Source organism: Nymphaea colorata, chromosome 1 (assembly GCF_008831285.2).
Source record: "Nymphaea colorata isolate Beijing-Zhang1983 chromosome 1, ASM883128v2, whole genome shotgun sequence".
Lineage (NCBI taxonomy): Eukaryota > Viridiplantae > Streptophyta > Magnoliopsida > Nymphaeales > Nymphaeaceae > Nymphaea > Nymphaea colorata.
This window is the reverse complement of record NC_045138.2, coordinates 24,473,084-24,494,654: the sequence shown is the minus strand read 5'-3', so window position 1 is coordinate 24,494,654 and position 21,571 is coordinate 24,473,084. Positions and strand designations below refer to the sequence as shown.

Below are 21,571 nucleotides of genomic sequence, written 5' to 3'. Positions count from 1 at the left end.
ATGGAGAATTGTTATTTGGCATCACTTGTCGTGCAGGTTATGGTCATAAACTAAGGCTAAACTTATTGTTATTCTCCATGGTTTGAAATTGGCTTGGGAACGTGGCTTTCGTAAAGTTTTTGTTGAATCAGATTCCTTGTTAGTTGTGAACAAGGTTCTAAAAGACCTGCAGCCTCGTGATCCTTTATTCAAGATAGTGAAACAGTGTCAAGAATTGCTGAGACGTGATTGAGAGTTTATCTTATGTCATACGTACAGAGAAGCTAATATGTGTGTGAATTTTCTTGTCTCATAAGCTTTTCAATGATCTTTTGGAGTGATCATTCTTACCAATCCACCTGGTCATTTGTATCGATTGATTGAGGAAGATCTAATTGGTGTAGTTCGACCTCGTGCTATAGTTAGTTAATGTGGTTCTAAACCGCTCCTTTGTACAAAAAAAAATCTATAGATTTCAGAATCGTCATTTGTTAACCACGGATTTCTCAGTAGATCCGAGGTCAGATGTAAGGTCTGTGGCTATCAAGCATGTCCTAAAAAAATGAGCAATACAACCAAGCCCATTGTATATTTTTTCCAGTAACCGAAAGAGTCTCTTTTGGGTGGGAGACTTGGTTGCACTGGTTTGATACATTGCTTTTTGTTGGCAAAATAATAAAATTTTTAAAAATTTCTTGAGCATCGTTACTAGAATCTGAAGGGTTTTCCATTTAATATGAGATGAGGCTATTTGTAGCTCTATGAATGTTTGAATTCTACCTTAAGAATAGAAGATACACCAAAATACCAAGGGCTCCCGGGAGGGGCCATGGTCCCCCTGAATTTTTTTTAAAACACATTTCACTTACTAAAGTTTTTTTTAAAAAAAAAAAACCATTTGACCCATTAGAAATTTTGGAAAACATACTAGAACATTTGTGTGCCGTTGCTCCAATTGTGACCCCCCAAAGAGAAGATGAAAAATTGGTTTTATATGTTTGTGGAATGAACCAGTACTGAACTAAAATGCTTGTCAGTATTTATGCTTGCAAATTATCACAGGATCTGTCCTTAACACGGAACACCAAACGCCTACTTCTCAATCTTCACAAACAAAATACATGGATTAAAAATTGTCGGCCAGTCATATATGCCCCGAACTGATGATGATGTGTGAAATAAAATTAATGAAACGTTTTTTTCAGTCTAATGGAACACATCTTCATCCTGCTCATGAGCAAGAAGTCATAAACTGCAAATAAATGCAGTCATCGTTAGCCACACGTTTTAATAAAATTAAATCCCTAGCTCTATGTTTAAATCATCATTTTGAAGCATGAGGTGAACCCACTTTGAAAAGTTTAGAGTTGTTTATAATTTTGTGAAGAATGTAACAAACCTTATAAAAAAGATGTAACAAACCTTATAAAAAAGAGTTGTTTGAATAGTTGGTTGTCTTAGTTCGAAGGTTTTGTTGGGCTGAAAACGAAACTGGTAAAGGTGGATTGAAACCCGTCAAACCAGAAGCTTAAGTTCATGTGAAAGTGGGCTGACTTGTTATAATGACGTGAATGTGACAATGTTATGTAATGATATGCTTATGTGGAGCCTGCCCATAGTTCAAGAATTGCAGCAGCAAGGCAAACTTATACAATTTTTTTTTTTAATGTGGTTAAATAAAAGCCATAAACCCCATTAATTTGGAGTCAAATATTTCTTGCAACTGGACCCTACCTTCAGCATCTTAATGTCGGTTTCAATATTAATTGTTCAAGTCGCATTCATCGTTTCCGATAATATTGATGATTTTCCCAAACTTTAGGCATCATTCAAAATTTCACTAAAGTGTGACAAAGCAGCTCCAAGCCTTTACGAACTGCTCCAAATAAACTGATAATGAGTCTGAATTCTTATCTCATGGCCGTGATACAACCTTGTACTGTCATACCACAACAAAATGGTGTAAAGGAGACCGAGTGGTTGCCAAAACTAAAAAAAAAAAAGAAATAAGCACAAAGCTCATTGTCATGACAGAACAAGTGGCTAATTTATGTACCAAGCCGATATTGGGATGAAATGTCTACAAGTAGTTAGAAACAAGTTGGGATTAAATGTTAATGGACCCTAGAGCTCCAACTGTTGTGAGCATGACAGCTTTCTACTGTTCAAACATTTAGTATATATATATATATATATATATATATATATATATATATATCATGTGGTTGGCCAAAACTAAAAAAAAAAAGAAATAAGCACAAAGCTCATTGTCATGGCAGAACAAGTGGCTAATTTATGTACCAAGCCGATATTGGGATGAAATGTCTACAAGTAGTTGAAAACAAGTTGGGATTAAATGTTAATGGACCCTAGAGCTCCAACTGTTGTGAGCGTGACAGCTTTCTACTGTTCAAACATTTAGTGTGTATATATATATATACACATATATATATATGTGTGTGTGTGTGAGCGAATGATGAATGTTGCTGTCCAAAGTCGTCCAACCATTTAACCAAGTACATCTGACGCAAATGGATAGTTGAGAGAAAAACAAAGGAAAAAAAATGTAAATTAATACTCAATAACGAAAATGTTCATCATCTTTTTATCCTTGTTTTTCTCTTAATGTCCATCATGTTGGATCAGACAGTTCAGCTTAGATTGTTGGGTGATTCTAAAAATCGATAATCACCATTCAATTGTTTGTATATATATATATATACACACACAATATCCACTACTTAATCCATTTTAAGTCTAATCGTTACAGTTGGTACAATAACCAAGATCAACATGGTTGGACATGTCAAGACCTAATGGGGAGAACACTACGGTGCCAGCTTTAGAATTTATGTTGAATACTAAAAAAAAGCTTTTAATATAATGTTCAAATAATGTTGCGATTGAATAGGTTGTTCCACCTACATGAACAGTCAAACTCCGTTTTGTGTTGTAGCTTTTCTTTTGACATATAAGACAAACATATTATTATTCATTCTCAAACAACATGTATCTAGCTAGGCTTGCTGCATTTCTTTGGAACCTAAGTATTCCACTAAAGACGAACCTGATTGTGGGTCCGGTAGTAAATGAGCCCAACGATCGAACAGAACCATTTAAGACTTTAGTTGTTGAGGATGAAGTCATGAAACCGACCCCTTTTCGTGAATGGCTTAAATGAGCCACAAGGTGAACTTGTGCTCGGCCTTTATGAACCAGAAAGTTCATCTTTCCAAAAGCTCAATTTGTGGAGAGATTTTCCTTTTAACACTGCAATGTATAATGTAATGCGTACATATGCATGATTGTGTATGAGATACGTGTAAATCACCTAAAACATGCATGAAATCCGGATATAATGTTAACTCATGCATGATATATATGTTCTTAGATGTTTTGATAATCACTTAATAACTATTGCCAATTGAATTTTGATCCGATATATTTGGACCCGCATTGCTGGACCTTGCTTGGAATAGTATTAGGATTATGAGCACTACAAAACGACTTTAATAATGGTAGCTGGGTAGTCATGTTCTACCTAACCCCAGTCATCTCCCCTAAAGAAAGAGGAAAAAGAACTCTGTCCGTTGCATTATAATGAGCACACAGTGATTCTTCTGTATATAATTTATATCTTCTACATATAAATGACTTCATTATCACGAGAAGAAAAAAAAAAACTGTTTCCCATTAAGAATTTTGAATGCTAAGACCTGTAAAAAAGTTTTTTTTTTTAAATTAAATGAATTTAAAATGTACGCTTCTTGTATCCTTATTTGCAATATCAATTTGAAAAAGAAAAATACCTCGGAACAAAGTTGCAAAATTGGCATGAATCGGCTGCTTGAATCAGTCGAATCGAATTGAGTTGAGTTGTTGCAAATTCAAGAGTGGCATGTGTCAGCTGTCTAATTTATTTTTAAACATTTAATTTTTATATTTTTAATTGAAGATATTTTTAGTATTTTTTGGCCAACTCAACTGATTCAGCCTATTCAAATTTGCAACCGATTTTTACAGCATTGCAGCTGGAGCATTTCAAAGTGTCGTGTACCAATTATCATGTGTTCCTTACCGTTTATTTGGTGAAGGGGACAGTACGTAACTGTTTTGTAAACATGGTTTAAAAATTGAAGCAGATTCATACAACACTTAAAAAAAAAATTAAAAAAAGGTGTCTATAAATCTACTTCAACTTTTGAGATATATACACAGAATGTAAACAAATTTGGACTTTCCAATTTAATGAGCAGAAGAAGACTATTAAAAAAGAGAGAAGTGAAAGGATGTCTTCCCTCAACGTTCAAATGTTAAATGAAAGCACTATTTATTCCTTGACTTCTCTCCGTTTTTTTTATGATCTCCCGTACCAGCGGCTTCGCTTATAGTTAATGCCATTACAATTCATCCGGACGTGCAATGCATGTCCAAAGAGTGTTGAGTACTCGGGAAAGTAGCCGTCGCTTTTATTTCATGTTGAGACTGCCCATTCAAGCATGCCAAATAAATTCTCATGAAACTGTTTATTCATTCGAATCGGGTAGTAGGTAAATCCGACGGCCAGCGAATAACGAACCAGAAATATGTACAGTTTTGATTCATCTTTGCTGCAAACTGGCTGAGTTTGAGATCCCACAGAATATTTCAATGGTGGAGGAAACAGCATTAGAAAAGACTCTGTTATTTCTCAGAGGCCTTCTAAAAAGTTTTTTTTGCCGAATGGGAAATAATTTAGGTAATCATATCAGATTTGAATCCCCTTGTTTAAGTTCATGGTTTATCAAACTAAGGATATTAAGGATCAGACATAAAATATACACCTAAGATCCTTATTTTACTTCTTTACATTGAAAAAAAAAAAAGTTTGATTTAAGATAGGAGGTGAATGGTTTCATCGTTCTGAGTTTTTCAAAGACCTTTTAAAGTTACTTAAGTAATCAATTAGGTAAGAGTTGACTCTTGGATCATGCATGCACTTGAATCCATGTGGACATGTGAACAGGTTCCTAAATGGGTTTAAATTTTGATGAATAGAAAAATCTTTATAAGTAACAAAGCTTATAATTACAAATCCTTTTTCATCGAATGTCATGTTTCATGAGATGAGCGTCCAGCTTTTTATATGTTTGAAACATATCAAACTCGTAATATATATACATATATATATATATATATATATGTGTGTATGTATAATATTTCCTAGATCGGAAATGCCCCATGTTTTCCAAGTTCGGTTACCGTCAAGCTTTGGATAAGAATTTAATAGTAGTGATTTGGATCAAACAGGGTCCACCCAATCCAACTCAGAGTACACGTTACTCTACGCAACGCACTTTCTATATTTTATAACAAGTTGTTGCCTTCATCTACTACTTTATTGTCCATCCGATATGATTGGAGTTGGAGTGAAGACCTGCGTACCAGACCTTGACCAATTGCGTCTTACCTCACGCAACCGAAACCAATTCCCATTTGGATTGGACTTCAGTTTACAATTATCCAACCAAATGGGCATAACTATATAATTAATTGGAGTTAGTTATAAGTTTCCACAAAATATATATATAAGTTAACATATGCATTAAATGATTGAGAGAAAAACAAAAAAAAAAGAGTATAAATAACCAGAACAAATACGCGTATATCATATATAACAGAACCCCGTCTACATTCATAATGTACCAATGTTAGCATTGGGAGCATGAATAACTGATTAGACCCACTCTCCCGCATGCCCATAACAACTGGGTGCACATGATCGAAACTTTTTAAAAGAAAACGAATAAAAGAATATTTGAAAATTGACTCGCTACAAAGGTGAAGTGAAGATGCACAAGAGGTGGAGTGGACTTTTTTATTATGCACAGTTTTTTTTATTGTTAAAATTTTTTTTTCACGTGGAACTTTTTTTTTTCTTTAAATTTTCCTTCTATGTCAGCAGAGACCCGTCTCCATTGGTTTAGAGACTGTGTGGACTTTTTTTGACCTTCTTAACCACTCGGACTGATGTTCCGATAACATCGTGTTTGTACACTTGTGTTTGCCATTTGATTGGGAAATATGCATAATTATATCATATTTTCTTGAACAAAAAGCACACTGTTTTATTTTTAAAAAATATATTTGAACAGCATAACATTTTTCTTACCAAATACTTTCTTAAAAGCAATTTGAGGCTATTTTGGTGATAATAAAAAATTGTTAATGTTTTATAAATATATCACGAAATTGAAATAGGTTCAAGAAACATCTGTTTGTTAAACGGCCCTTTGAGTAAGAGATGGGCACCAGTTTGTAAGCAAACATGAACTGAAATGTCAAAGTTGCATAAGCTAAAGCAGACCAGACAAAGAATGACACATAATGCAAACGTCGAGAATTTGGCTCATAAACAACTCCAACCCCCTTTCTGACCATAATAAAATCCACACCCGTAATTGAATGGATCTGTAATGTCATGATCCGGATAGCGATGGGGTTGCATATATAGGATCGATTCCTTTTCTCAAAAGTGGATTGTTCGATACTGAGATCAAAAAATAAAAATTCCTCTAACATCTTGCGCTGTCACATCCCTAAGTTTAGAACTACTATTACAATTTATAATCCGGATCCAAATCCAACATATTTTCACTTCTTTCCGGGAAAATGACATCAGGATCAGATCCAGACTAGACTAGGTCCAGTCGGTCCTAAAGCCCTGACCCACTGCCGGCACTCCAGAGTAGGACATAGATCCACGGTCGGGCCCAAACCCATACTTTATGCACAAAAGTCCACACGATAAGGACGTAAGCATTGCGCGGCGCATTTGCTCCCTGCTCGAAGCACATGCCTCGTGGGCCCCACCTCCGCTCCCTACCCTCCCCCTCCTCCTCGCTGTTATTTGTTCGGTAATTAAACAAACAATTAAGCAACAAAGAGCGCCGTAATAAATAGTTTTACTGCTTCCAACGGCATGTTTCACTAAACCAGCCAATCGAAGTTAAATATTTTAACAGATGCCCTAATTGACCAAGTTCTTAAACCCCTAAAATTTAATCTCAGTTTCTTAACAACACAAGAAAGCTCAACCAAAGGCAAGAATGGCGATAATCCAGAAGGAAAAAATCATTTAATAACACATTAAGTTGGTAAAACCCATGTGATTATCGCCAATATCTAGTGAACTTCATAAGTTTTCCAAAGTCACTGCTACCTTCCTTCAAATGTTGGTAAGCAAAATGGAATTAGAACCAAAACAATGTTTTGGTTTTGGATCTATGTTCTTGATCCAAACTATTAGATTGAAAACCAATAAGATGGTCACCCCTCGTGGATTCCAAGGCCAAAGGCGGCTTGGATTTCTGAAACTCTGCGAAAACCACAAACTTCCAAGCGGAGTTCGGGAACTTTGTCGGGCTTCTCTTGACAGCGACCTCGATCTACCAAACAAGGATCGCCGGAGACGATAACAATACAATTTATCAACACGTCAGCGTTTCTCGCTTGGACGCTTCAGTTCTGCCTCAAAAAAGGAACTCACCGGAAAGGTGGTGAAAAGCGAAAGGTGAAAACTCAAAGGCAAAGGCAAGGCTGTCAATGGATCGGACTCGAACCGGATTCTTTCTGATCCGAACCTGAAGTGATGTTTCGGGTTGGACGTTCGTCTCAGATATTTTCCAAGAGAACCAAATTTAAATATCCGGATTTTGATCCAAACGCGAAACTTAAGCGGATGTCAGGTTCTATCCTAGGTGGAAAATACAACTGAATCCGGGTCCAAATACCCAATTGGATTTGTGCCCGAGATCGGGTTCTACCGGATCCGGCTTGTGCGTGGAATGAGTCAAATCCGACCCATTGAAAGCTCCCAGCGACATCGACCCAACGGAGTCCACTCCCAGTGAACCCACCATATCTAATTTATTGCCCTTGCATCTGGAAAAAATAATGGAAATGCCACCGACGACGACTTCTGGAAAAGAAAGGACCTCATCTGGACGGCCGATGATTTAATTATTCTCCGACGTAGGGGCGATTTCATACTTGTGAGGAAATAACAAATGATTTCAATTCTGAAATTCTTTTAAAATATATTGGAAGTCAGAGCTCTCCGTACTGATAATGTCCGCTTAGTAATCGGAGCCTTCTGTCGATCTCTCCCTCCCTCTCTCTCTTAGCAAAGAAGATATCCGAGGAAGCGCGAGAATCGCTTCTTCTTCTTCTTCTTTTTTCCAAAAGGTTCACTGCTCGTTCCGTTCTGCGCTTCCTTCGTTGCCGTTCGTTTGATTCCTGTGCTTTCTGACTTTCTTGAGGTCGATCGGCTGGTTTAAGTAAGAATGCCCCCAGATTTGATATGGATCTCCAATTGCGATTTGTTTTCCTTCTGCAGTGGAGTTTCTAGTTTTTCAGCTAAATGCAGTTCTGCTTTGGCCTTAGAAAGTCGAGATCTTCTGTTTTGGGCTTCTTTTGATTCTGTTCGAGTTTGGTAAATGGTGCTCATACGCATTTTTGGTTCTGAGTGGTTACTTCAATAATGTTGGACATTGTTATGGTTTTTCAATCTCTTGTTGTTGATTTCTTTTCTGAAGAGGCCTCCATTGCTGCGCTTGAGTTTGGATTTTATCCTTTGCTCCTGTTTTGTGGCAGAGCTGTGTTCACTCGGAGGATTCTCACTGTTCCATCTGAGTTCTAGTTCGCATTATAAAATTTAGTTAGAATTATCTAAGGCATCTATAAAATCATTCGATGGATGTTTCCTGCTGTTGATTGTGCTAGTCCCCCCGTTGAATTTACTTGCGCTTTTGAAAAATGTAACATGTTATGTGATTCAGTTTGGTTTGTCTGTTTTTTCTTTTCAGAAATTTGTACAAGTTTAAAGAGTTCAAAGTAAGAACAATCTCCCGGTTGATGGAGAATGCGCACTTGAAAACAGTTTGGCTGGCATTTGTTGTGTTGCGTCTCTTTTCGGTGCTGCCAACCTCGGCTGGCCTCACTGATGTCCAACATGGTTAAGTTCACCGTTTATCCTCTAAGTTCGCAAGCATCGATTGGGAAATACAAATTCCTTTCTTTTTGTCCCTTACCACTTTGTTGGTCCACCTAATACTTTTCCTTTTTCTGATTTTCTATTATGTGCAGTTTTTGCAATCAACAGTTTGTACACGGCACTAGGCTCTCCCCCACTTCCCGGATGGGTTGCTTCTGGTGGAGATCCCTGTGTTGAGAATTGGCAGGGCGTGCAATGCACCGGACCCAATATAACTGAAATGTATGGTTCCCTTCTGAAGGCTTTACTATTCTGGGTTGAAAGTTTAGTTAGTAATTCTAGAAATTCTTCTGTATCTCAATTGATGCTTATATTGACAGAATTCTTACTGCCGCAAATCTGGGAGGACGGCTTGGTGATGAACTGGGAAACTTTACCACACTTACAACACTGTGCGGATTCTTGCCAATCTCTCTCTCTCTCCCTCTCTCTCTTTTCCGTTTTCTGTTAAATTTGTACTTTTATATTTTCCTTCGTTTGTTGCATTTTCTGTTACTACTGGATTTGTTCTGTTTAGCGTGTGTTTCGTTTTTCTGTTCTCTAGAATTTGGCCTTATGATATCTGCAACAGTAATTTAACAAGTTTGAATCATGTGTCCTCCTTAACCTTTCTGATGATGCCAATAAATAATGAGTTTGTCCCAGGCAACTGAGCAATAACCAGATTGGAGAGAGCATTCCAGACAACCTTCCTCCTAATTTGCAGCGGCTGTATGTTTTAATTGCATGGATTTTTTTTTCTTGGCAGTTGCTGAAATTTTTGTTATTGATTGCAGTTGGATTTTCTTAATTGACTACTTAAGCTTACTTTGCCCTGCAGTTTCCTTTCCGCAAATCAGTTTACTGGAAGCATCCCAACCACCTTAGGAGAACTAACTCTTCTGACAGACATGTCTGTTTTCTGGTTTTTCTTTAAACTTAATACCTCCATTGTCCAATTTTCTTTTTTGAAACTGTTTCTTGAAGCTGTTTCTTGTCTTGTTTACTAAGGTCGCTCAACATGAATCACCTAACAGGGCCGATTCCGGATGTTTTCCAAAACCTTGGTGGTCTTATAAACTTGTGAGTAATCTCTTTTGCTTGGCATAACACACTCAAATACATCAGGCACCTACATTATACACCATCCAAGAGGGATCATTTTGGAGATGTCAGACTGCCCAATATAATTGTCTGATTGGGTGCCATGTGCCCCTCAAGCTGTTCTATGAAAGTTTTTGGTCCATGTTGTTTCTAACCTCAACGCATTTTAGTTGGTTGCTTTGTTGCTGTAATATGAGACAAAAGGGAGTGTCATGGGCAAGCCCATCCTGTTCTAATGTTTTGTGTAGAGAAATTCTGCATAGGAGATGTTTAGCCATATTAGAACACCAATGATGTTTAGCATAATTCCTAATTTCCTACCACTGCCTCCTATAAATATTTATGAGAACATGTTTATGCTTCTATGCAGGGATCTTTCATCAAACAATTTGAGTGATCACCTACCAGCCACTTTTGCCGATTTGTCATCTTTGGCTACATTGTGAGGAGTTTTCTTCTTTTGGATGTTTCATATACCCACATTGCAGAAACTTACTCATTAGATGATATATTATGTCACAGGAAGTTGCAAAATAACCAGCTATCTGGAACTCTTGATGTCTTGGAAGATCTGAAACTGCAAAATTTGTATGCTCTCTTTACTATCTTATTTTACTAACTTCTGCCTTCTTTATTATGGATTCATAGTTTCCCCTACCAAGGCATCATTTTATGTTTACTCACTTTATTTTGAGAAACTTCTCATGAGTAGAACTTTTTTTTTCAAGATAGGAACATAGAGAACAATCAATTCTCTGGACCAGTGCCTCCACAGATGCTCAGCAGTATTCCAAACTTCAGGTTTTGTGCTCTTGTTTGGATTGCTGAAAGATGTTACAATCTTGGAAGTGTTTATAGCTTTATGCCCTGATTGCTTCGACACTTTTGTGAAAAGAATGTCATGTACCAACTACCATTGTCTGTCTTATTTATCTGATTTACTAATTTTTTCATGCAGTAAAGATGGAAATCCATTTAATGTAACTCCTCCTGGGGCATCACCAACAGGACCACCATCCCCATTCTTCTCTGAGTTGCCAGCGACTCCAGTTACTCCCCAGAATAATTCAGAAGGATCATCACAGAGTATAAAATCCCACAGTTTGAGTGTTAACAGATTCTTCACCACCGGCAGGACAGTTGGGCTGGTGTTTGCAATACTTTTGGCAATTGGTGTAGTAATTTTAGCTGTTTGTATATGTGTATCGTGGTTCAGAGACAGACCTGATGTCATAAGTAGATATGAGGGAAAAGATAAGGTACCTACCTATAGAGAACCTGAAAAAAAACATCCAAAAAGTGAGGCTTTGATGCAAAAAGACTGTGACATTGTGAAAGGTAGTTATTGACTTCATGAATGGCTTCCTTTTTTTTCTTTTTTTTGTTTTTCAGTTGATCATCCTTTATTTCTATTCACCTGCTTTTTCTATTCAGTTGATCCTGGTGAATTCTTTCTTACCAATGTAATAGTTTTTATACTTACTTTTATATTGGGTATTTTGGCAGCTACAGATGGAGTTGTGAGGAGGAAGATGAACCACGTGATTGAAATGACCAAGGTAGATGCCACTTATAAGCTTCCTCCTGCTGAGAAGACTACACCTCCTAGTACTGGAGAAAAGCCTGACCAGAGACTTGAATCAGAAAAACAAATTTATCATGTACCCTGTGTTGCTTCTTACACTGGTCCTGGCCCTCAGGAGTCCTCTGAGCCAAAACCACAGAAGCCACATGTTCCAGTTCCCGGAGTTGTATCTTTTACAATTTCAGACCTTCAACAATTCACAAAAAGTTTTGGGCAGGAAAACTTAATTGGTGAAGGCTCCTTGGGAAGCGTTTATTTGGCAGAGCTCCCTGATAGAAAGGTATGGCTCATTCTGTTTTCCTAAATGCAGTATAAATGTACTTGAGATCTTAACATTGACTATACCTTTTGGTCTGGCCCTGGATATTTTATACATTTCGGACATTCATGATTTAATGTTATCCAATTGGGGTAAAAAATGTAGTCAGGTTTGGGGCCTGTAACTGCAAAGGTCAACTGGTCTATGAGTTGAAAAGAATGTGAAGAACCTTTTGAATGCAAACTTACTTCTTCTGTTTCACATCTATGCCATTATGCAAATGATTCTAGACCTTGTAACTGTAGCATATTATACAGATTTTTATGGGTAAGGGGAAGTTACAAATGATCACAAATGCTGTCCTCAAAATAGAGGCACAAAAGAAATAGTGTTATGGTGCTGTTGAAGCTATCTGGACTTTGCTAGCAATTGTATTAGTCATTGGATTAATGCAAGGAACAAAAGCATAATGGTGTGTCATCCTTTGAAGGACCAAACCCAAAATATTTCATTATGGACTACTATGTGCCTCTATGAGGTTATCACTGATGCTGTGTTACAGAAATCTATCCAATGTTGAAAACTGTTAAAATTTTGTCATTGCCTAAGATATGAGTTTGAGAAACTAAAATGAATTTGTTGCCAAACAACATTACCTCCCACTTGATTCTAGCTCTCCTCAAATCATACTTTTATTTACTTTCTCTTTTATCTTTTTCGTACATATAATGGTGAATCGGTGATCATATTGTATGCTCTCTCACTCATATTTGTTAATTTATTTTCCAGCTATTGGCTGTTAAGAAGCTGGACATGTCAACAACAACCATGTTGCATGCAGATGAAGCATTTATAAAGCTGGTCTCTACTGTCTCCAAATTGAATCATGCAAATATAAATAAACTTGTGGGATACTCTGTAGAGCATGGACAAAGAATACTAGTTTATGAGTATTGCACTAATGGGACCCTGCATGATGCACTCCATTTAATGGATGAAGATAACAAAATACTGCCATGGAATGCTCGAATAAAGCTGGCTCTTGGTGTCGCACGGGCTCTGGAGTATTCCTCTCTCTCTCTCTCTCTCTCTCTCTCTGTGTGTCTCTCTGTGTGTGTGTGTGTGTGTGTGGCAGTGCACGTATCATCAAGTAGTTTGTGTTGGTTAATTCTATGTGCAGTTTGTAAATCTGATAATTGATTCATCAATTTGATTTTGTGAACCTTAATTTGACTTACCTGTTTGGATGAAGGTATATGCATGAGGTTTGTCAACCACCACTAGTTCATCGGAACTTGAAGTCTGCTAATGTTCTTCTTGATGATGATTTTTCTGCACATGTTTCTGACTGTGGTCTGGATTCCATATATACAGGTTCTTGTGCTAGTCAGGTAGCAAACTTCATCTTGATTATGTGGAGTTTTCTATCAATAATTTCCTCAAACGGATTCTGAGTTTTGCCTGTTACAGGTCTCATCACATATGCTAGGTTCATTTAGTTATGGGGCACCAGAGTACACAATGTCTGGTGTTTATAATATTCAGAGTGATGTTTATAGCTTTGGAGTGGTGATGTTGGAACTTCTGACAGGTCGAAAGCCCTTGGACAGGTTTGTATTATAGAGCACTTAGAGGGCTTTGTAATGCTCAACCATGTGACAGTGTGGTATTACATCCTCTTATTTGCATGGACTAGCTGTAGCTGCCAATTAATAGATTTAATCACATAGATGTGTGTTGCATGCCTTTTATATGATGCTAATAGGTTTAATCGTCTTAAAAACACTTCCAAATTTTCAAGATAGTCACAAGTCAGTCAGCTCAGTTCATGAGCATGAGAATGTTGCAGACTAACCTAGGAATAATCCATTATTCAACTTTAACACGATGAAAACAGTAGAGATGTGGTAAGCATATGAAACATTATTTTTTGCTTTTATAAGATTTATATAGTCCAAGGGCTTATCACTTTTGATCATGGTTCATGTCACAGCAGGACAGCTTCGACAGCCTAGGTTTTGAGGTCGTTGTATGACCTATTAGTAAAGTTGGCTTTTTCTCGACTATGAGGTGGTTAAAGTCTTCCAATGAGCATAGTAATACACTGCTTGAAAGAAAAAAATCCTCATCATTCTTACAGCATTCCGTTTGATATGCTACTAAGGGGGGGGGAAAAAAAAACCCTTCCCCCTTACAGAATTCGATTTTTGTGGCACTTTCACTGATCTTAGTTTTACACATATAACTAGGAGACGTCCACGAGCAGAGCAATCTCTGGTAAGGTGGGCAATTCCCCAGCTTCATGACATTGACGCATTATCAGGAATGGTTGATCCTGCTCTTGAAGGTGTTTACTCTGTCAAGTCATTGTCACGATTTGCAGACATTATTTCATTGTGTCTTCAGGTGAGTATGTTGTACCTTCGGATGCTTTGGATTTTCCATTAATAATGTAGATCTCCTTGAAGCTGTTAAGTTGGGTGTACCGTCAGTCACCAGTTGAATTTGATTTTGCAGCCGGAGCCAGAGTTTAGGCCACCAATGTCTGAGATTGTTCAAGCCCTCGTGCGCATGACTAAGAGAGAGTCTGCATCTTCAAGGCAATCATGTGATGATTCCTCAACTAGTCTTCCTGACCCAGCACAGTTATAAATGAAGCTTCTCTGCATGTAGTTTTCCTGACCCAGCATAGTTATAACTGAAGCTTCTGCGGTTGTTCTTCTACTCTTCAGTTTTCTAATCACACTTGAGCAGCTGACCAGTTCCATTTGCTGTGCCATTGCCATGCTACATAAATAGGCCATGGCACCGAGCAACAATCAACTGTACAGCCCACTTTTGGACCAGACTCCAGAGGAAGCATTCGTTGGTAACAATCGGATGATTGGTGCTTCATTTTTTCCTCTGAACTGATTGATTTTATGACATTCAATTTTATCTTCTTCATTATTTTTTATCGTCACATTCTTTTTTATCTGGATGTGCCTCGAATACTGATAAAGGGCTTTACGTTGGTTCTATGTATCCAGCTATGCTGATTGTAGTAGGTGCACCTTTAACTTCTAAGACTCCACTAATAAATTAGAATTTCTTGTTTCTTATTTTTTTTCTAAATTATGCACCTCTCTCTCTCTCGCTGTGCGTTTGAAGAGTTCTAGTACTTGTTATCAATGGTCTATGTTTGAAATCTGGAAAAGGTTCCCAGCAAATAAAATGGTAGAGGTGACATTTTTCTCCGTCATAACATGTCCAAGTTTCCCTTGAAATGTGGAGTTATCATCGTCCTAACTCCAAGTAAGAGATAAATAGGTCTCTCTTAACGAAGATAATTTTAACTTGTTATTGAATGGGAGCAAGGATATGCAGTCAGGTAACGTTTATGTAACATGGACTCCTTTGAGGTAACTTCTGTTATGGTAGGATTTTCATGCTTGTTTTTGTTTTCGATTCCATATATGTGCTGCTTTTGCATCCAAGCTTTTTGAATTTGTTCTGGGAGCGCTCCGCCGGCACTCCTACGCCTATTTGAATTTAATATAAAAATAAGCACTCCATAATTTAATTGGTGAATGGAAGAAAATATTTTCTATTTTTGAAGGATAAATTTTCGTCTTAATTGTCGACGCTGCAACCTTATCGTTGAAGACTACAGTTTATGGACTCTTTTCGATTTGTCATCTAAATTAATAGGTATTTACAGTTTCACTGAGCTCTTTTTCTTTCATGATTGCAGCTAGCTTACGAGGACAACACCATAAAATGGTAGGAATGAGAGCGATTCAAGGTCGCCCTTCACATTCTCCTCTTAGTACCTCATGACTAATGACACGGACTTTTGTTTGAGGATGTTGCTTCTTCAGCTTTCAAACTAATAACTAAAAATGATATTTTCTCGGTTTGATGTTTCAGGGGATAGATTCTAGTTACATCCTAGTATTCAACTTTTTAGAAATTTTGAAATCTGAAAATTTTCAACATTCAAAAAATATGGATGTCAATAGGTGGAATTCAAATGTCTGATTTATTGAATGTTCGTATATTTTGATCCTAAATTGCACTTGAATATGAATGGAAAAAGTTTACACCATATCTGAATTTGATTTTAGATTTATAATTCAAATATGATCTGAATCTGACTTTTATTTTCACATCCAAATCTGAACCCAACCTTTAAATATACAACTGAATTTTGACCACGTTATGAATCCAGTCTAGTTTCTTAATGGAATGTTAAGCTATTTTTTTCCATATGTAGATTCTTTTGAAATAGTTTGGTCGGATGCGTGGTTTAAATCCAATCTATTGACATCTGATCCGGTCTGATCCATCCACCAAATAGATCATAGACCAGATCTGAATCGGGCATTTGGGAGGCCAGACCGCTCATTTCCTGAGTTGTATTTACACTTCAGAAACTGAGCAGTTAGTTTCCCTCATTTGGTTTTAGCCTCCTCCAGTTAAGTGATTTTGTCCAACAAATGAGAGAATAGTTTGAACACAAAATGTATGATATATTATCAAAACGGGTGACATCAAACCCAAAAGAGGTGTGTGTGTGTGTGTGTGTGTGTGTGTGTGTGTGTGTGTGTGAGAGAGAGAGAGAGAGAGAGAGAGAGAGAACCAAGCCCGATCTGATTTATCTCTCTGCAGATGTGTTGGGTTGAGTGTGAGTTCTTAATGTTGTAATTGGCTGTACTAGAATTCCGATCCGGCCTGACGTCCGATATAATTCATTACTTTTCATAAAACCAAGCCGACCAGTTTGCGTCAGTGATAGGATACAACTCACCGAACTCCGATATAATTAATTAACTCTGAGGAAACAGAACCGACCAGCTTGCATGCATATATAATAAGCTATAATTGGTGCCATTAATTATCTTAAGCAGCTGCTCATGTGGAGAAAGCACCGGGAACGGCGCGACAGAAATGGCGTTTCCTGAATCCTTGGCCTCGTGGAGTTTAGTTGCGCCCATTATGAAGGGAAGGAAGCAAGGTGTCATTCCATTATTGTTGCGGTAGCTCCTTTAAACAGCAGCCAGTACATGAAGAAACGAGTGAGTTGTCTGGTGGACCACATGGCTTTGTGTTGGCCCATTCTCCTTAGTTTATCTTTTGCATTGAGAAATGAGACTAATTGAAGTTAAGAGGCAGAGAATCTGATATTAAATCCTTGAATTTCAAATCCTGAGGACTTATTTCAGATGCAATGAAGCGCTTCTTTAGGGTGAACCAAGATCTTGCAGATTAAAGATTCCAAGATTTCATATGTTTGATTTGTAACAATGGTTTGAAGATATTTTGTTTCGAATATACGCAATCTTCAATTCGTAATCCCGGCATGTAAACTTCATTGACCTCAAATCAGAACCCTTCTCTTTCTCCCTCCTTCCCACTTTTCTCTTCTTAATTTGAAATCTACGGGTTTTAGAATAATGGGAACTAAGATTAGATTAATCAAATGCCTAATTAAGTTGAAAGAGGTCAAAGATTCATCAAGCCAAAAGTTCAGCACAATTAAAAGAAAGAAAAAAAAAAAAACTCGGTTGCTTTCTCGTCAGCTCAAAAACCAAGGTCAAGCAGCCTATGTTTGCTTGTCTTTAGGGAATGAAACATGAGTAGATTAAACTTGTCAACTTAAGTAGGGTAGAATTGTATCTCCATGAACCCACCGGCTTCACGTGATTCTTCTGCAGCTCCCCTTGATTGCGCGTGCGCTAGTCACCATCATACACTTTGATGGTATGAATAATATCAGTCAAGATCCAATATCCATGTCTGGATCTGAACCGGGCCTTGGATCTGGATTGTATGAGAACAATAAATGTAAGATATATTATCAAAATGGTGACAAGACGTCACCAGTTTACAAAAGCAACATACCCAAGAGAAAAAGAGAGAGAGAGAGAGAACAACACTCGTTTTTTTTTAACATATAAAATATTTGTTTTTGTTTCTTTTGAAAGTTTGGTTTTTTACCTTTCTCCGTCAAATCAAGAATAAAGTTTATCCTTCCTTATTTCCTTTGCAAGTTGTGGTTGAAGAGAACTTCACTGCCTGTTTTATGAAAAAGTGGCACACTTCTGGACTTTATGTCCAAGGATGGAGCCCTCGTCGCACCTTACACACGGTGTTGGTAAGCCTGGGATCAACAACACGTGGCTCATAAGAAATGGAGTCCAACCTTCACCTGAGTCTGTGTTTGATAGACGCGACATTGTTTACTGCTAGCTAATTAAATGTGTTTAGAATTGCATTTCATGGCGAGGACGACTGGTACTAAACTTCGCGAGTTTCGTTCTATATCTAAAAACAATATTGTTCGTGTTTTCAGATAGAAAAAAATATGATGCTGTTATCATGTATTGTAAAGAACATGTGCTGAGAGTACACAATTTTTTTTCTTGTCAAAGGTCTTCTTATTGACTCAGACTTACAAAGACAGAACAAAAATGCAAAACTCACACACACATTCTCTCTTAGTTGTGTAAAAGACACAACTAAGAAACCGGTGACAGTTCCACGCGGTACCACATCTGAAGCAGGACTCTCAACGTCGAAAGTTTAACATGGCGCATGCCACACACCACCAATCTCCCTCTAGGCCGGCATCTGGACAGGAATAATTTATCCTGGGAGGAGGCGACGGCAGGTTGCCGAGCAGAAGATAGGTAAGTGACGATGGTCCTGGGGACTGACGCTGAAAGAAAGGTGGAGAAAGTGTATTCTGCAGCTTGCACGATTCGAAAACCTCTTGCTTAATACCATGCACACAGCATCTCACATCGGGTCCAGCCAAGAAAACTTGTTTGGTACCGTCGGAGAGGAAGCTGCCCCGGGCTGTCCGAGATGGTAACCTCCAACTGTTGTAGGAGAAACGCAACGCAAGCCCCCAAGATTTCAAATCCCACACAAGCTCGTAGAGAGCAGAACGATTGTAATCCGCCTTGGCTAAACATGAGAAGCCCCAAGGTCGGAAAGGCCTGGGAGATGGAAGATGGTGCTTGTGCTTGGACTTGGGAAGCATCATCGAGTCAGTGTCGTGGCGCTTGCTGCTGCAGTATTATGGACTAGCGTTCTTCGTTAAGGATGGTGAGAGGGCAAGAGGAGGACGGACCGGAATGGCGACCGGAGGGCGAACGGGAAAGGCAGAGGGCACGGGAAGGGAAGAAGGGTTGGATTCAGTGTGAGTTTTTAGTGTTGTCCACTAGAGTTCCGATTCCGGCCAGACCTCCGATATAATTCATTACTTTTCACAAAACCGAGCCGACCAGTTTGCGTCAGTGGTAGGATGCAACTCACCGAACTCCGATATAATTAATTAACTCTGAGGAAACAGAACCGACCAGCTTGCATGTATATATAATGAGCTATAATTGGTGCCATTAATTATCTTAAGCAGCTGCTCATGTGGAGAAAGCACCGGGAACGGCGCGACCGAGATGGTGTTCCCCTGAATCCTTGGCCTCATCGAGTTTGGTTGCGTCCGCTATGAAGGGAAGGAATCAAGGTGACATTCCATTATTGTTGGGGTTGCTCCTTTAAGCAGCAGCCAGTACAAGAACAAACCGAGTGAGTTGTTAGGTGGACCACATGGGTTTATGTTGGCCCATTTTCCCCCTCTAATTGCCCAACGATACGTTAAAAATTTAGACATCTTCATTAATGTTTAGATAAGTAGTGAGGTAGTCACTGTTTTGTTGCTACAAAGATGTCACTCGGCGTCCCAATGCCTCAACGCATTTAACTTGTGTTTGCTAGATGCAGATCTGAGTTCTTTTATGAGCTTTAATTCCCAAGGATCTCAGATCTGAAGTCCGACCCCCTTCCTGGGACTTCATATCAATGCCTGTTTTACGTATGCGATCATGGATCTCAAGTCAGCCTCCGATCTGAGAACCTAAGCTATGAAACACCACTTTAGAGGTTATTTAATTATTTCAGTTTCAAGATCCATGGATCTAACTGATGTGGCATGCTTTGATGATGCGGCGAAAGATCCATGGTTCATCAAACTAAAGATCTTACATCACTTAAAATCCTCAGTTTACCTTTTCGCATTGAGAAAAGAGTCTAATTCATGAAGATAAGAGGGAGAGAGTCTGATCTTAAATCAGACTGAACCTCAAATGCTGAGGATTTTAAATCAGATGCAATGAAAACGCCTCTTTAGGGTGAGACATGATTAAAGGTTCCAAGATTTCATATGTTTTGAATTGTAGCAATGGTTTGAAGCTATTGTGTTTCAACCATACGCGAGTTACATCGTAAATTTGTAATTTCTGCATTTAAACTTCGTTGATCTCAAATCAGACCCCTCCCCACTTTTCTCTTCTAATTTGAAATCTACGGATTTGAGAACAATGAGATCGTAAATTCCATAGTCACAAAAACTGCAGCTTGCTAGAATTTAAGGTGTGGCGTAGTGTAAGATCTGACATTCGAAACTAAGATTAGATTAATCAAATTTCTAATTAAGTTGAAAGAGGTCAAAGGATTCATCAAGGCAAAAGACCAGCACAATAATAATAATAATAATAAAAAACAAGTCGGTTGGTTTCAAGTCATTGAGAAAGACTTGAATTAGTTGACCCGGTGGGGCTCGAAAACCAAGGTCAAGCAGCATATCTTTGCTTGTCTTTAGTTCGTTTTCTCGCCTGGCACTTGCATAGAATTAGGATCCATGGATCAGGGAATGAAACGTGCCCAAATCAAGCTTGTCAACTTAAGTAGGGTAGAATTATATCTCCATGGCTTCTTCACATGATTCCTCTGCAGCTCCCCTTGATTGCCGTGCACTTGTCACTATCATGAATTTTGATGGTATGACTAACATCAGTCTAGATCCGAAATCCATGTCTGGATCTGAACTGTGTCTTAGATCTGGATTTCATGATCAGACAAGTTTCAAATCCAATGACGAGATACAAAGCGAACGTACCCAAGATCATGATCTCATGTGTTGTGCATGCATCGGTATGTGATAAACCCGATTCGGGTAAAATCTCAATCCCGGCAGATCCAAAAGGTCTACAAGGAGTTGCATTTGGCTAATCAGATATGGATCCTAGCGGTTCAGGTATCTTCTTAATTGTGCCTTCTACGCCGTGAAATCGGGTTTGAGAGCTGGACCCACTCTTTAAATTTGGATCCAACTATATGTATGGGTTAAGCCGGCCCTACCGAACCCGCTCCCATCCCGCCCTCGATCTTGTCCCCTTCTACTAAAATGCGATACAATTTCCCCGGACCCGTCTACTTTTCAAACTTATTCTAAAAGGCGTTTCAAATTTGACATTTCCATAAACACGTGTAGTGTTTTCTTAGTTTGCAGCATCTTTTCGACCAACTTCATGTCTCCTTGAAACTTTTAGACCCAGATAAAAATGAACCAGCAAATATGTTCCGTAGTTACGATTTAAGTTGCACATAAAAGCTGAATCTGAGAGTGTTTGATGAATGGAACAGGATTTAACTGGGGTTTATGTTTGAATTATATTCACATTGCAAAGCTCAAGCTTGAATTCAAATGGTTGATCAATGTATCCACTCCGGTGCCGCTATTTCAGATGAATGGTAGTCGAGATTCACTAAGAAAGAAGCTCCAGACTGATGTGTAGTTTGTGAACTT

The 21,571-nt window shown here is 38.3% G+C and overlaps 1 protein-coding gene across 3 annotated transcripts; it reads left to right on the top strand.

Moving 5' to 3' along the window:
- Window positions 1-8,053: 8,053 nt before the first annotated feature.
- On the top strand, window positions 8,054-15,041 carry LOC116259382 (protein STRUBBELIG-RECEPTOR FAMILY 3-like). 3 transcript variants are annotated; one of them, XM_031637186.2, is made up of 17 exons: window positions 8,054-8,205; window positions 8,826-8,974; window positions 9,106-9,235; window positions 9,334-9,405; window positions 9,659-9,724; window positions 9,834-9,905; window positions 10,004-10,075; window positions 10,467-10,538; window positions 10,619-10,684; window positions 10,829-10,897; window positions 11,055-11,434; window positions 11,603-11,961; window positions 12,730-13,004; window positions 13,193-13,331; window positions 13,411-13,550; window positions 14,190-14,346; window positions 14,458-15,041. In XM_031637186.2, the coding sequence occupies exons 2-17, from the start codon at window positions 8,875-8,877 to the stop codon at window positions 14,590-14,592; spliced, it is 2,304 nt and encodes a 767-aa protein (XP_031493046.1). In that variant the 5' UTR covers window positions 8,054-8,205; window positions 8,826-8,874; the 3' UTR covers window positions 14,593-15,041. The 3 variants fall into 3 exon arrangements, with proteins under 3 accessions (XP_031493046.1, XP_031493052.1, XP_031493037.1); XM_031637192.2 differs by having other exon boundaries at window positions 8,077-8,297; window positions 11,609-11,961; XM_031637177.2 differs by having other exon boundaries at window positions 8,078-8,297.
- The last annotated feature ends 6,530 nt before the right edge of the window (window positions 15,042-21,571 follow it).